Here is a 13,081-nt window from a genome sequence, read left to right on the forward strand (position 1 = left end):
CTGCGCGCTCCAGGGCCCGAGGGCCAAGCGGGCTTGGGGAGGCTAAAGCGCCCCGCGGGAGACCCAGGACGCCAGCGGCGGAGTCCCGCGGCCGCGCTCCTCCCCGGACGGGGCGGGACGGTCACCGGGACGGGGAAGTCCCGCCCAGCAGGCCCGGTCCCTGGGCGGCCCCGAGGGCTGTGCCCGCCTTCTTCCTACCGCAGCGACCACCCCAGGCCCGGTCCCGGCCACAGAGAAGGCGGGGAAGAGGCTGGCGGGTCATGCCCTGTTCGCCCCGCGCTGCGCTCCTTTGGGACTTGGTCCTGGGCGTCTTGGGCACCGCCGCCTTCCTGATCGACCTGGGTGTCGACCTGTGGGCTGCCAGCCAGTATGTGCTCAGCGGCCGCTACTTGTGGGGCGCACTGGTGCTGGCACTGCTGGGCCTCTCCTCCGTGGTGCTTCAGCTCTTCAGCTGGGTCTGGCTGCGCGCCGACCCCGACGGCCTGCACGCGTCGCAGCCCTCCGGCCGTTGGCTGGCGCTGCTGCATCTCCTTCAGTTGGGCTACCTGTACAGGTGAGCGCCCCGCCGCCGCCGCCCCCGCCGCCGCCGCCGCAGCCGCGGTCTGGCTTGGGAGGAGGACTGGGGTCTAGAGAGGAAGTTGAGCCCAGTGCTCACCGCCGCCTCTGCCGCAGGCCCCCGCCCTAAAGGAAAGAGACCTGCAACCCTCAGAACTCACCCAGCCCTGCCTTCCCAGCGGAGGGCAAACGGAGGCCCAGAGAGGAAAGTGACTCTTGCCCCCGTGCAGCCCTCTCTGGGATCACTCCTGACTTTAGGGCCTCTGGCCTCAGTTTCCTGCTCTGTTAAGGAGGCAGTAACTTAGAATAGGCCTGGCAGGCTGTCCTGTTGTGAAGAGAGGGAAAGTGGGCAGGGGCCTGGCGCAGTGTGTGCCACTTGACAGTTGTGCCAGTGGGAGAGCTGGGCCTGCCTGCTCTGTGTGGTGAGGAGTAAATGAAATGAGACCTGGGATGGCCCCTGTCCAAGGTGAGCGACCCCCAGAGCAGAGCGACCTCTTGCCAGCACTTCCTCATTTCCTGCCAGTGTTCTCACTGCATATTTACATCCAGCCCCCCACCCTCTTGTCCCTCGTGGAACAAGAGATGGAACAAGAGACCAGAGATGGGGCCTGAGAGCCAGCCAGGGATGCGCGCAGGGCTGGTCCCAGAAATCTGTGTGGGTTGTGTTCTGTTCCTTCCCTGGCAGGGCGCTGGAACCAAGGGGCCGACAGACCGGTCAGGATGTCTGTGCTCTGGTGTGCCGTGGGTGAGGAGAGCCAGGATCTGCTCTTGAGTCCATTTTTATAGATTCTCTGTGTCTTGTCTCGACAAAGCTGGATCAAGTCTCCAGGAGTGGGGAGTTTTAAAGGTTGCAGAAGATCACGCATCCTCCCATCTCTTCTGTCACGCATGAGTCAGACAGATGGCACTGGGCTTCCGTTTAGAAAACGGGGTCTCTATTCTGATTGTGACTAGTCTGAGGCAGGGTCGCCCATTGGGTAATTGAGCAGGCCCACCGCCTGCTCCTTCAGTGAGCTGCCTATTCTGTTCAGGGCAAATGACAGTAAACATCTGGCGAATGGGTTCCTAGTGAGTGGATGGGCTCAGTTCCCAGCAGCTAGCTGAGACGAGAACTTAGTGCAGCTCTGTTACCCACCTCGGGCCAGTGGGTCATCCGGGCAATCTCTTACTTCTGTTAACATGCCCCAGTCTCCATCAGAACACTCCAGGCTCCTACCCTTTCTCGCTTCCTAAAGCCCAACCTGACCTTTGCTGCCCATGCTCAGAAGCTCTCCCCAAGACCCCAAGAAAGCCTTATACATGCTACATTGTGAGAACTGTCATCTCTGGCAATTTCATAGCATGCTTTCAAATTCAAACAGCCTTGGCTCCCAAACCTGATTCCACTGCCTTATTGATCTTTGCTTCTACTTCTTACCCATAGAGGAAATACCAGGAGCCAGAGGGACAAGGTTTGTCATGAGCTTGGGACAGGGTCCGCCTGCAGGAGCTGCAGTCGCCTTGCTGAGTCACTTCCCCAAACCCCACGCGTGTTAGCAACCAGCTAGGACCGGCGCCCACCTAGGAAGGGCAAGAGGAATGCCAGGAGACACTCACCTGGCCCGCGGGGCATCTGTCTGTACCTAGGTGCCTGCAGGGGCTGCGGCAGGGGCTGCTGGTGTGGCGGCAGGAGGTGCCCTCCGAGTTCGACCTGGCCTACGCCGACTTCCTCGCCCTGGACATCAGCATGCTGCGGCTCTTTGAGACGTTCCTGGAGACGACGCCACAGCTCACGCTGGTGCTGGCCATCGTGCTGCAGAGTGGCCGGGCCGAATACTACCAGTGTGAGTGACGGGCCAGCCCATGACTGAGGAAAACGCCCCCTTGTCAGGAGTGTTTCCACTCTTTTCCCAGGGCTGCTTAGAACATAAAAGATTTTATTTTTTAAGATTTATTTATTTATTTATACAGAACTGGGGTACAGGCCAGAGATGCGGAGGGTGAGAGGATTCACCAGGGACAGAGTGGGGAGCAGAACAGGCAGATCGGCAAAGTACACTGCTGAGGGGAGCAGGGGGCGGGTCAGGAGAGGTCTGCCACGCCATGTGGTCACCTCCGGGGCAGGCGGGGATCAAACTCATGCGGAAGTGACTTAAGCTTCTTAGTGCTGTGCTTTAACCCGCTGCGCCACCAGGGAGGGCCAGAATATAGATTTTTTAGCCAGGCAGACTTGGGTTCAAATCTGAAGTCACTGTCCAGCCACATGAGTTTGGACAAATGGCAGTTTGCTTTCATTGTAAATAGATGAGAGAACGATCCTACTCACAGTGGGGAAGGAGGAATGAGAGGGTGCCTGTAAAGCTGTGCCTGCGGTTCACTCTCTGTGAGCGTTACTAGTTTGGGGGTAACAGGTGAAGCGTGGAGAGTGCCTGACACTGACAGGCAGTTTGATGGCAGCGAGTGATTTACCGGGCACTTAGCCACACTCAGGTTTCACCGAGCACCTGGTGCCTGGTCCGTGCCGGGCACTCTGCTGTGAACTAGGTCACGGCCCTGCCCCGCCGGGACGCTAGCTAGGCTGCAAAACAGGTAGTTTCAGAAGGTGCGCTGAGTAACCTGGAAATGGAGAGGCACATGCTTCATGAGCCAGGGGAGACGCTTGTGCCATGAGGAGCTTGGGGGAGGAGGTTTTCTCCTGTAACAGGGAGGAAGCTTGGCCAGTCTCAGACCCAGCTCGTAGCCACACTGCGGCTCTGACTCAGGACCCACTGGAGGTCTCCTTCCTCACCCCTGCCCTCAAGGCCTCCCAGGGACAGTCCCCACTCTGCCACTTCTCCCTGGGTGACCCGGTAAGTCTTCCCTTGTCTAGCCCCCTGCCGTTGTACAAAGTGGGGACAAAAGGAGCCCCTAGCAGCCTTTTGACTTGCTAATCTGGGTCTGTAATGTTAGCTGGACAAGACCAGTAGTCGGAACAACATGACTGAGGGGCTGCTGTTGGCTGGGCACTGCAGCCCTGTGGGTCTGTGTGTTTGTCTCTGTTTCATTTGAGGAAGAAACAGATACCGAAAAGTGAAGTGACTTTGCAGGCAGGGGCTGGGAAGAGCTGTTTGACATTCGATAGTGGATGTGCCCACTCAGGGCTAAGAGAGGCCTCCCAATGTGTGGAGGGTGTGAGGGAAGAAACAGATTTCTCCTGCTTTTTACTTGGCAAACATTCAGTGGCTATTACATGCTAGATACTGGCCTGCCTGGTGACCTCAGGGGAGCAGAATCTGTTTGCTAACTTGAAGGAGCTTGGAGACGAGGAAACAGGTAACTCCAGTGTGGGAAGACTCCTGACAGAAGTGGGTGGGGTGACCCAGGACAGTCAGCACAGTGTGGTGGTGAGGTGAGGTCCGAATGGGGGACTACAGGGGATATTTAAGCTGGGACCTGCAGGGAGGAGGGGTGGCTAGGGAAGTGGGGCCTGTGCTCCTGGGCGTCCCAACATGATGTGCAAAGCTTGTCAAGGCGAGGGCAGCCACAGGCCTGATGCCACCCCCAGGATTTCCTGCTTCCCTTTCTGAGACCAAAAAAGGGGCATGCTGGGCAAACTAAAAGAATCTCAGAGTGGGGTACTCAGAGAGCATGGTGGCCACCCTCTGATTCCAGTTTGGGGTGGGTCCCCAAGCAACCTGTGTGGACTGAATCAGTGGGAAGGGGGTGGGGGGAAAAAGCAGTGTGTAGACACACCTATCCCTGCTGTAGGCCCTGGGTGCTGGTCCAGGCGAGTAACCAGGAGATGGATGGGATGCCCACTGTAAAGTTATGGTCTTGGGATCTTGCGGGCCCAGTCTCAGCCTTGAGGGTGTGGGGAACATCCTGTCTGGCCCCAAAGGTAGCCAGAGGCCTAATGCCACCCCCGGGACTTCCTGCTTCTCTTTCTGAGACCAGAAAAGGGGGAAATGGGACAGCTGATTTTCAAACCCAAGAAAGGCTTGAGTCTTTCTGGAAAGGAAGTATGACAGGGCTCTGGAAGATGCTCAGGGTGTGGCCAATGCTGGGGCTGCTGAGGAAAGTATACAAACCACACACCCACCCTGTGATCCTTGAAAAATCACCGTGGCAGCACCTGGAAAGCAAAGCTCAGTGAAGGGTAGACTGTCGCATCTTTTATGCTGTTCAGCTGCAGTTTTCCCTTCAACAAGTTGGGGGTTCTGACACCCTCACAGTTATGAGGGCCCCCTGGAACCACTGGGTAGACAGCCCTGGGTCTCACCTGGCTTCTCTGTTCGTAGGGGTCGCCATTGGCGTGTCCTTCCTGGGCATCTCGTGGGCACTGCTGGATTACCACCGAGCCCTGCGCACCTGCCTCCCCACCAAGCCCCTCCTGGGCCCGGGCTCCTCCGTGATCTACTTCCTGTGGAACCTGCTGCTGTTGTGGCCCCGCGTCCTGGTGGTGGCCCTGTTCTCAGCCCTCTTCCCCCGCTATGTGGCCCTGCACTTCGTGGGCCTGTGGCTGGTGCTGCTGTTCTGGGTCTGGCTTCAGGGCACAGACTTCATGCCAGGCTCCTGCTCTGAGTGGCTGTACCGGGCTACCGTGGCCACCATCCTGTATTTCTCCTGGTTCAATGTGGCGGACGGCCGCACCCGAGGCCGAGCCGCCATCCACCTGGTTTTCCTCCTGGGTGACACCGTTCTCATTGTGGTCACCTGGCTGATGCATGGCACCTGGCTGCCCAGCGGGAGCCTGCTGCAGATCTTGCTGCCCATGGGCATGGCCTGCTTCTTTCTGGGTCTGGTTTTGCGGGTTGTCTACTATCGTTGGCTACACCCCAGCTCCCGCTGGGAGCCTGACCAAGTGGACGGGACCCTGGGTTCCCGCTCCCAACAGTTGCGTCAGCTGCCTCAGAACAAGCGCATGACTAAATTGGCTCAGAACTTTTTCCCCAAGGCTAGGGCTGAGGCTGCTTTGCCATGGGACAGAGACATGAATGGGGTCCTTTGAGGAGGGTCAACCCCAGCCAGGGACCAGTGGACTGATGAGTCAGTTGCTAGGATGCAGAAGATAAGCTAATTATGCTGCTATGGGCCTTGGTTCTCTCAACAGGCACCTGTGGCTTGCTGTGTGCAGCCTCTGGAGGCCAGAGTGGAGTGAGACAGGCCTGCCTGGAGAATGGGAGCCAGATGAGAAGGGCTGAGCCGCAGAGAGTCAAGGGCTCTCGTAATGTACAAGACACTTTGAGAGGAAAGACCTTTCTTCCCTTAACCCCATGCCTGCCAGTGTAGCTGGTGTTCCAAAGCATCTGTGTTGATACTTATACCTCCCCAGTCACCTGTAACATTAATTGCTAAAGGTGGCGTCAGACTCCTGGGTTCCCCTCCCTGGGGCTAGAAGGCCCTGGGACTCCAGGATGTGTTCTCTGGAATCCCTCCCTGCCCCGCCCCCAGTCGTTCAGTTCATTCAACGTGTTTACTGTGTTCTGTGCCAAGAACATCATTCCATGTTTGGAACCTGCAAGGATCAGTGGACACCCTTGTACCATTCCTTCTCTCCAGGTCCTCCAGGCACTCAGACTGGAAGCCAGGGATGCCCAATCGGCTGGCCCCTCCCAGCCCCTCCTCGGCCTTAGTGAAGCTGGTCCAGCCCAGCTCTTGTACTTGAGGGGCCTCTGTCAACCAAGTGCCTTGTGAACCTGTGGTCAGGGCCATGGCTCAGCCTATTGGTGTTTCTGTCCTCTGGACCATGTACTTTCTACCTCAGTCTATGAGAGGAAGAGGTGTGTGCACGTGTCTCTGCAAGTGTTTTGTTTAACAGTATTACTAGGTTATTATTAAAACCTCATGAGTGCTCCAACTTAGTCACGTCTTTAAATCTACGGCATTCAAAGCCGCCTGAGGGGTCAGGGACAGCCCTCCCCTGCAGCGCGGTAAAGGCCCTGCGACCAGGGGGAACACCACCTTAGGCAGCACCTCTTAATCTTGCTTGGGAGTTTGAGAAACGGGTGCACTAATGTGGGGTTATCAAGTGGGCATCAGAACCCAGATCTGGGCTGATGCCAGTGTGTACGTTTTTAACCAGCTCTCTGCACAACCAGGCAGGAACGCCACAAGCACTTTTTCTTAGCACCATGAACACAAGAACCTGTGTGAAGAGGTCCTGTGTGTGTGTGTGTGAGAGAGAGAGAGAGAACGGGGAAGTAAATGGTATGACGTGGCTTAGGGGATGCGGACTATGGGACTGGGAGGTCTGGCTTGGAGAGAAAAAGCAAGGGGTGCCGGAGGAAGGCTTCAGGCACTGTGATGGGAACTAGGGCGCAGCCTTGTTTTTAGCTTGTTCACTCTAGTGAAGACCCAATAAACAGGAAGAGTGTGTCTGACAGTGTTAAGTGCCACAGGGAATGAGTGTGTCTGACAATGTTAAGTGCCACAGGGAAAGCTTTCATCTCTACTCTAGATGAAATTATCAAATAAGTCACATGGATGTAATTAAATCTAAGCAATGTACATAGTGTATCACATAAACTAAGTTTGTCATTTCATTTGTTATATATAATATTCATATTATTATAGTTTTACAAATCAATTTTGAAGACAAGAGGTTATTAGCAATTAGAAATGACCTTTGAAGTTTTCTATCAATACCTTTTAAAATGTCACATTTTTTGAGAATAAAAACACTGAAGGATGAGAAGGGGGCAGCTGCTATACTCAGTGGTAAGGGGATGATATTTACTGGAAAAGCCGTTATTCAAGCGTTTGCACTTATGATCAATGAAATTGTATTTTTAAAAAGATTTATTTATTCAGACAGAGCTGGTGTACAAGACAGAGGTGCAGGGGCAATGAGAGACTTCACCAGAGACAGGGTAGAGAGCAGAGCAGGTGGATGGAGAAAGTACCCACTGCTGAGGGGAGCAGTGGGTGGACTGGAGAGGTCTGCTGCACCATGTGGGTCACCTCTGGGGCAGGGGATTGAACTTGCACTGAAGTGGCTGCGGCTATCTTGCAGTGCTGAGTCCTAACCCGTTGCGCCACCAGGAGGGCCCACGATTGATGAAATTTAATGAGCAAATTAGCTTCCCTTAGTATGGCTTGAAATATGCACCACCTGATGAAAAGATTAAACGCTTAGAATACAAGGCATCACCCCCTCTTCTGAAGACATTATTTTGGGGAAAAATACATCTCACAATCTTGCCATGTAAGGTCTGTGCAAGTCAGAACTGACCCCAGTCTCCTGTGCACAAGGCAAAGACATCTGTTTCCACCAGTCAGACAAGGTTTGGTATTTAAGCTCAGCACAGTAAGGAACTGATTTAATAAATTTCAGCCATGTGATGGTATATGAAATATTATTGTAGTCTTAAACTTTTAAAAATACATATTAGAAACAAGAAACTTACCCTTGCAAATCATTAAAAAATTTTTTCATGTACATTCATTTCATTAATGGTTGTTTAAAACCTTTCTGGTAAAATTACTATCTCAGTTATCCATCTTTCTAATGAGCTCTTCAGATTTTGTAAGAAGCCTGACTCAGACACTACTCAGCTGGGCAACTGGCCAATCCTATTTAGAAAAGACATGAGCACACTGTATAGAAAATAAAAACTTTATTTTTTCAAGTTTATAAGATAGTTCCCGTTACAGATAACATCATGGTCAAGGATTCTACAGCCATGAATGCCCGCAGTCACATAAATATATCCAATCCAGTTCATGCCTTGTCCGGCTAAGCGAGGCATTGACATCGAGGGTCACGTTTTGAGCAGAAGTCGTCCTTGATGGATGGCTCCTGTCAGTGCGTTCGGGACTAGCCGAGGAACCTGCTTGCTGGGGCTGTCTAACTCAGGCAGGAGGGGCAGAGGCATGCTGGTGGGGACAGAACAGAACTAGATTTTCTCTTGTGGCTTCAGATATTTTCGAATCTCAGATTTGGCTCCTAGAGTGTGAAATCTGGGGAGTTCCAACTTTTGGGTGTGAAAAGAAACCAAATTAGTGATGAGAAATAGAAGCCCCGGTAAGAGGAGCCCTAACAACTCCCTTCTGCAGGAGCAATGAAAGAAGCCCCAAGCTCCCCACCCTCGGCACAGACCACATTGCCAGGAGAGGGAGGACATGGCTCTGCCCGTGCTCTCCGTGCCCGCTTCAGTGGCACGGCACCCTCTCAAGGTAGCCAACATATAGAAGCTCCACGTGCTGCAACTGGAGTTTGCTAAAGAAGCTTTAAAGCTGAGTTTCTGTAAACTGCGAACAAGCTGTGGCACAAGTCTCTTGGGACACTAACCTCGCCCTCTCCACCCCCAACTTGCAGAGCAGAAGACAGGAACACCCCAATCCAAATAAAAGCCCAAACAGGCATCTAAGTCTGGAACAGGTCCCCCATCTCCTGGACACCACCAGCTGCCCCAGAGCCCCTGGACAGGGTGATGCTAAGGCACAGTCAGTTTTACATTCGGAAGTCGAGCCGCCTCTTCCCAGGACACACTGACAACTCCTGACCCCCAGCTAGCGAGTCCTCACCTGTGTACAGCTCCACCTTACAAAGCCCGGCTAGAAGAAAGGCCTCCCCATGTGGCCCACTCGCTGGGGAGACTTTTCCAGTGAGAAGGGCTTCCCCCTTGAGAAGGACCACAGTATCCTTGGCCCTCAGCTCCCAAGAGCTCTGTGCTTCCATCTCCCTTTCCAGATCTTTGTGCTGGGGAGGAAGAAAGCACAGGGTGAAAGAGCACTGCGTCCCAGAACAATTCATTTTGGCAGAGGGGGTGCAAGAACCCCATTTTCTGCTTGCCCTCTATTGAGGGGGTACAACCAGGAAAGAACAAAGGGTGCTGTTATGAGAGCTTCAATTTTTGGATAATTTCAAGTTCCTTTCGCAAAGACCTAAAGTGGCATTGAAAAGGGGTTCAAGTCATATTCTAGGATGAATCGAAAGCTTCTTCCCAAGGGAAGGGCGGGGCGGGGCCATATGTGCATGATGGGGTACCACTCCAGAGCCCAGAGCTTGCACCAACCTGGGGCTCACGTCCAGGACAAGACACCAGTTACCCCGCCAGCATGGGCAGCACTCGCCTGGAAGGAAAGCCCCATCCTACAGCTTTCTGAGACCAACTATCAAGTGAGGCAGCGCAGCATCTGCGGCACAGACCAGGGAAGTTCAACCTCAGCCTGCCCAACTCCCCAGCCTTGACCACATGAAGGAAAGGAGACCAAAGAGGCAGGTAGATGATGAACACTGACCGTAACTCCTCTCTAAAGGCCTATATCCTACAACCGTGATGGCCACTTTCTCAACCAGCCCTGAAGGAATAGAGCCAGCCTCTCTCCGCTACTGCCATCTGGGTGCTGGCATCGGAAGGAGGCTCACCTCTTTGTGCTGCAGTATTTCTGGAGAGGGAGATGGGGAGCCAGGGAACTCTAACTGCTGGTAGAGCTGGCCTGGATAAGGACATCTCCCGCTGGGGCCCCAGCTCGCTGAGGTGCCTACACAGTCTCCTCCCTGCAACCAGAACTTCCTCCGCTCTAGGGCATCTATCCTGCCTGAACAGATGCCCAGGTTGGCCGTGGAGGGACAGAGCATCCACAAACAGTTGGGACGGAGGTCTGGGACTCATGCCTGGCACCCACTAAACTTCCCAGAGATCAGGCTGAGATGTCCCTGCCTCACAGGGTTAACCTTTTGGAAGAGAGGAGGGGGTCCAGCACCCTCACTGAAATTAGTGAAAGACTTTCTGGCCTTCTGCTTTCCCATTTCAGAATGGAATCTGAGGAGGAAGCAGGAAGGGTATTCCACAGGAAAACTAGGTTTTGATCATGGCAATCTGCTCTTTAGCCACGGGCAGAGATGGGAGTAAATGTATGTCCAGAATACCCATCAGAGGGCTTGAGGGCTTTCAGGAAAGCCAAGTACATTAGTAGTTTTGGTCAAAATGCAGAGTATGTCCTTAGACCTGACTCAGTGGGCCTGGGCCCAGGCCCAGGGACTGGCCAGACGGCACAGAGGTGGATCTGAAGGACTGAAGATAGGAGAAGGGTAAGAGCCACACACTGCTGACTCAGGAGGAAGAGACTGTTGTAGGGCGAGTGTCTACTGGGGAAGGGCGCTTCTCTGCAGGAGGAAAAGGTGGAATCTTCCTATTTCAAGAGTCAGGAAGCCTTAGTCCCTTCTCTGCAGTGTGGAGGAATCTCTACGGTCACTGTCTTCGAATGAGAGATTTAAGCTGAAGACACACTTTCCTGCCTAGAGGAGGTGCTTCTGCAGCCGTGCTATCTGGTTAAAGGGAGGAGTGACTGGAAGAGGAACCTAAGGCTTCCAGGAGGGGAAACATCAAAAGTCTAATGGTATTCAGTGTCCAGTGCCCCATAGTTCAGCAGACCAGGAGCTGGAAGAACAGGCAAGAAACCATCTAGATCAGATCCTGGAGCAGCTAAGAGGCGCTACCATCACAGAGAGGTATTTTCGATATTTCAATGACTATTTTCCAAGGAAACTTTACACACCCTTTTTGTTAGAAAAGAAAGGGGTGGGGGACTTGCTTCAGAGATCAGATCCTCACCTATAAAAATAACACATACATTCACTGGGAATATGTTCTATCGCTAAGGAGATTATAAAGACTGCCAGAGATGTTCTTATAAAAGTCTGCCGCATTTATCCTACCACAAGTTAAGAGCAGTCTGGTCATGGACTAAGAGTGCAACTCTGCCCCAAGGGTTTTCTTTTTCTTCATTTTGTGAAACAAAATATAACAAATAAAAAGTAACAGAGGAATTAAAAGCACTGTGGCTGTGGTGAGGCTGTTCTCTCAATCCAACTGCCTCCTATTTTCCTGTGAGGATGAACACGGGCTGCAGCTTACTCAGTAAAATAAGCTTCCGTTCCTCACAGACGTTGGTTCTGATTGTGTTCTCGCCGGCATTCCATGGAGAAGGAAAGGAAAAAGGGGGTGGGGGAGGAGAGAGAGTGTGTTCCCAGTTGGTTCCGGTCTTTAGCTCCTTTCAGGAGGGAAAGGCGCTCGGGGGAGGCTCTTCATTCCAGTTTTTAGAGAAAATCAAGCTCTAACGCCTGGTGGAGGGACACCAGGTCTCCATGGTTTGTGATCCTCCAGAAGGGCATGTTGTGCTGGAAGAGAGGGGGTGGCTGGTTAACCCAACTCCTTCTGGGAGCTCATATTCATCCACAGATGTAGCTTCCTGGTATCTGGTAAATCTTACAGGGCTGTCATAAAGATCAACTAAGTACATTATAGGATACCTTACAAATATAAGTGGTTTTCATTAGGTTTTAGTGGTGTTTCTCAGGTTTTCTTACAACTCTGAGAAATAACAATAGTATTAAACAGCCAGAATTAGGGTCAGAACATTGTGTATCATTTTGGAGACCTCATTTATTTTTTAAATTTTTGCATAGAAGAACTGGGTTGTAGGCCAGAGGTATTGGGGGCTAAGAGGATTCACCAGAGACAGAGTGGGGAGCAGAACAGGTGGATCTACTGAAATACACTGCTGAGGGGAGCAGCGGGCGGGACAGGAGAGGTCTGCTGTGCCATGTGGGTCAGCTCCCTGGCTGGGGGTTGAACTCAGCCCACAGCAGTGATAGCGCTGAGGCTGATCCCCTAGGCCCCCCAGGGAAGCCCCAGAAGCCTCATTTTAGAGATGAGATCTGAATAATGCCAAGTGATAGAAATTATGTTCCATGAAGTTGAAGAGGCTTACTGATTGTCTTGTTCAAACTGTGTGCAAATTACCTGCATATACCTCAGCATCCTTTCAAGTCTGCTGCTTGCTTACACATATCTAAAAGGCTTCTAATTTACAGAAGAGGAAGCAGATCTGCTATCTTGTGTCAGTAGTACCAGATGAGGACCAGAGTGTGAACATTAGAAATTCTAGTTAATGGAAGGAGAAGCATCTGGACAGCTGGGATGGCCCCACAGTGGACAGCACACCTAGGAGGCAGCCTCCTCAGCCATGGGTACATTCAAGTCTTCTGTCAAAGAGGCTGCATTAGAGGCCCCTCAACAAGTATAGGGCTGACTGGTATGTGTGTTGCTATGGGAGACGATTCCAGGCATCAGCTTATGGACACCAGCTCTGCCATGACTTGAGTTGCTCTTTATCTCCCCCGCTCCACTGATGACTACATCCACTGGTGTATTCCCCAGAGGTCAACCAGCACTTTAGAGGAACACATGAAAAACAGAGGGGCCCCTGAACTGCTCCATTAAGTGGCAAGTGAAAACATGAGAAGGCAATAATGCCCACTGATTACCAACTTCACAATAGTTTCTGAAGGCTTGTACATTAGCTGGATGAAGAAAATCAGAACTGGTTTTAGCTGGAGACCCACTGCTTCCAAGTCTAAAAAACAAAGCCATTGGAAGAAAACGGGGGTAGAAAGGAAGGGAATGGGCCCTCCCTGGTGGCACAGTGGGTTAAAGCACAGCACTATGAAGCTAACCGCGGCCGCGTCAGCATGAGTTTGGTCCTGTGTGTGTGTGTGCCTGTGTGTGTGTGTGTGTGTGTGTGTGTGTGTGAGAGAGAGAGAGAGAGAGAGAGAGAGAGA

At 52.7% G+C, this 13,081-nt stretch overlaps 3 protein-coding genes across 3 annotated transcripts in view; 2 read left to right on the forward strand and 1 right to left on the reverse strand.

Moving 5' to 3' along the window:
* The window catches only part of SMPDL3B (sphingomyelin phosphodiesterase, acid-like 3B), a 14,596-nt gene extending 14,550 nt beyond the window's left edge, over positions 1-46 (forward strand). Inside the window, exon 9 of the mRNA XM_004679403.2 lies at positions 14-46. Within this exon, the coding sequence (XP_004679460.1) occupies positions 14-46 (33 nt within the window). The remainder of the gene's footprint in view (positions 1-13) is intronic.
* Positions 47-258: 212 nt separating this feature from the next.
* XKR8 (XK, Kell blood group complex subunit-related family, member 8) lies at positions 259-6,458 on the forward strand. Its single transcript, XM_004679404.2, has 3 exons — positions 259-553; positions 2,182-2,378; positions 4,812-6,458. Exons 1-3 carry the CDS (start codon positions 261-263, stop codon positions 5,519-5,521), a joined length of 1,200 nt encoding a protein of 399 aa, XP_004679461.1. The 5' UTR covers positions 259-260; the 3' UTR covers positions 5,522-6,458.
* A 1,662-nt stretch (positions 6,459-8,120) lies between these two features.
* EYA3 (EYA transcriptional coactivator and phosphatase 3) overlaps positions 8,121-13,081 on the reverse strand; it is an 86,581-nt gene continuing 81,620 nt past the window's right edge. The window contains exon 18 of the mRNA XM_004679405.2: positions 8,121-11,638. Coding sequence (XP_004679462.2) covers positions 11,558-11,638 — 81 coding nt within the window. The 3' untranslated portion in view covers positions 8,121-11,557. The remainder of the gene's footprint in view (positions 11,639-13,081) is intronic.

The sequence above is a fragment of the Condylura cristata genome, unplaced genomic scaffold (assembly GCF_000260355.1).
Source record: "Condylura cristata isolate star-nosed mole 26May11 unplaced genomic scaffold, ConCri1.0 scaffold00008, whole genome shotgun sequence".
NCBI lineage: Eukaryota > Metazoa > Chordata > Mammalia > Eulipotyphla > Talpidae > Condylura > Condylura cristata.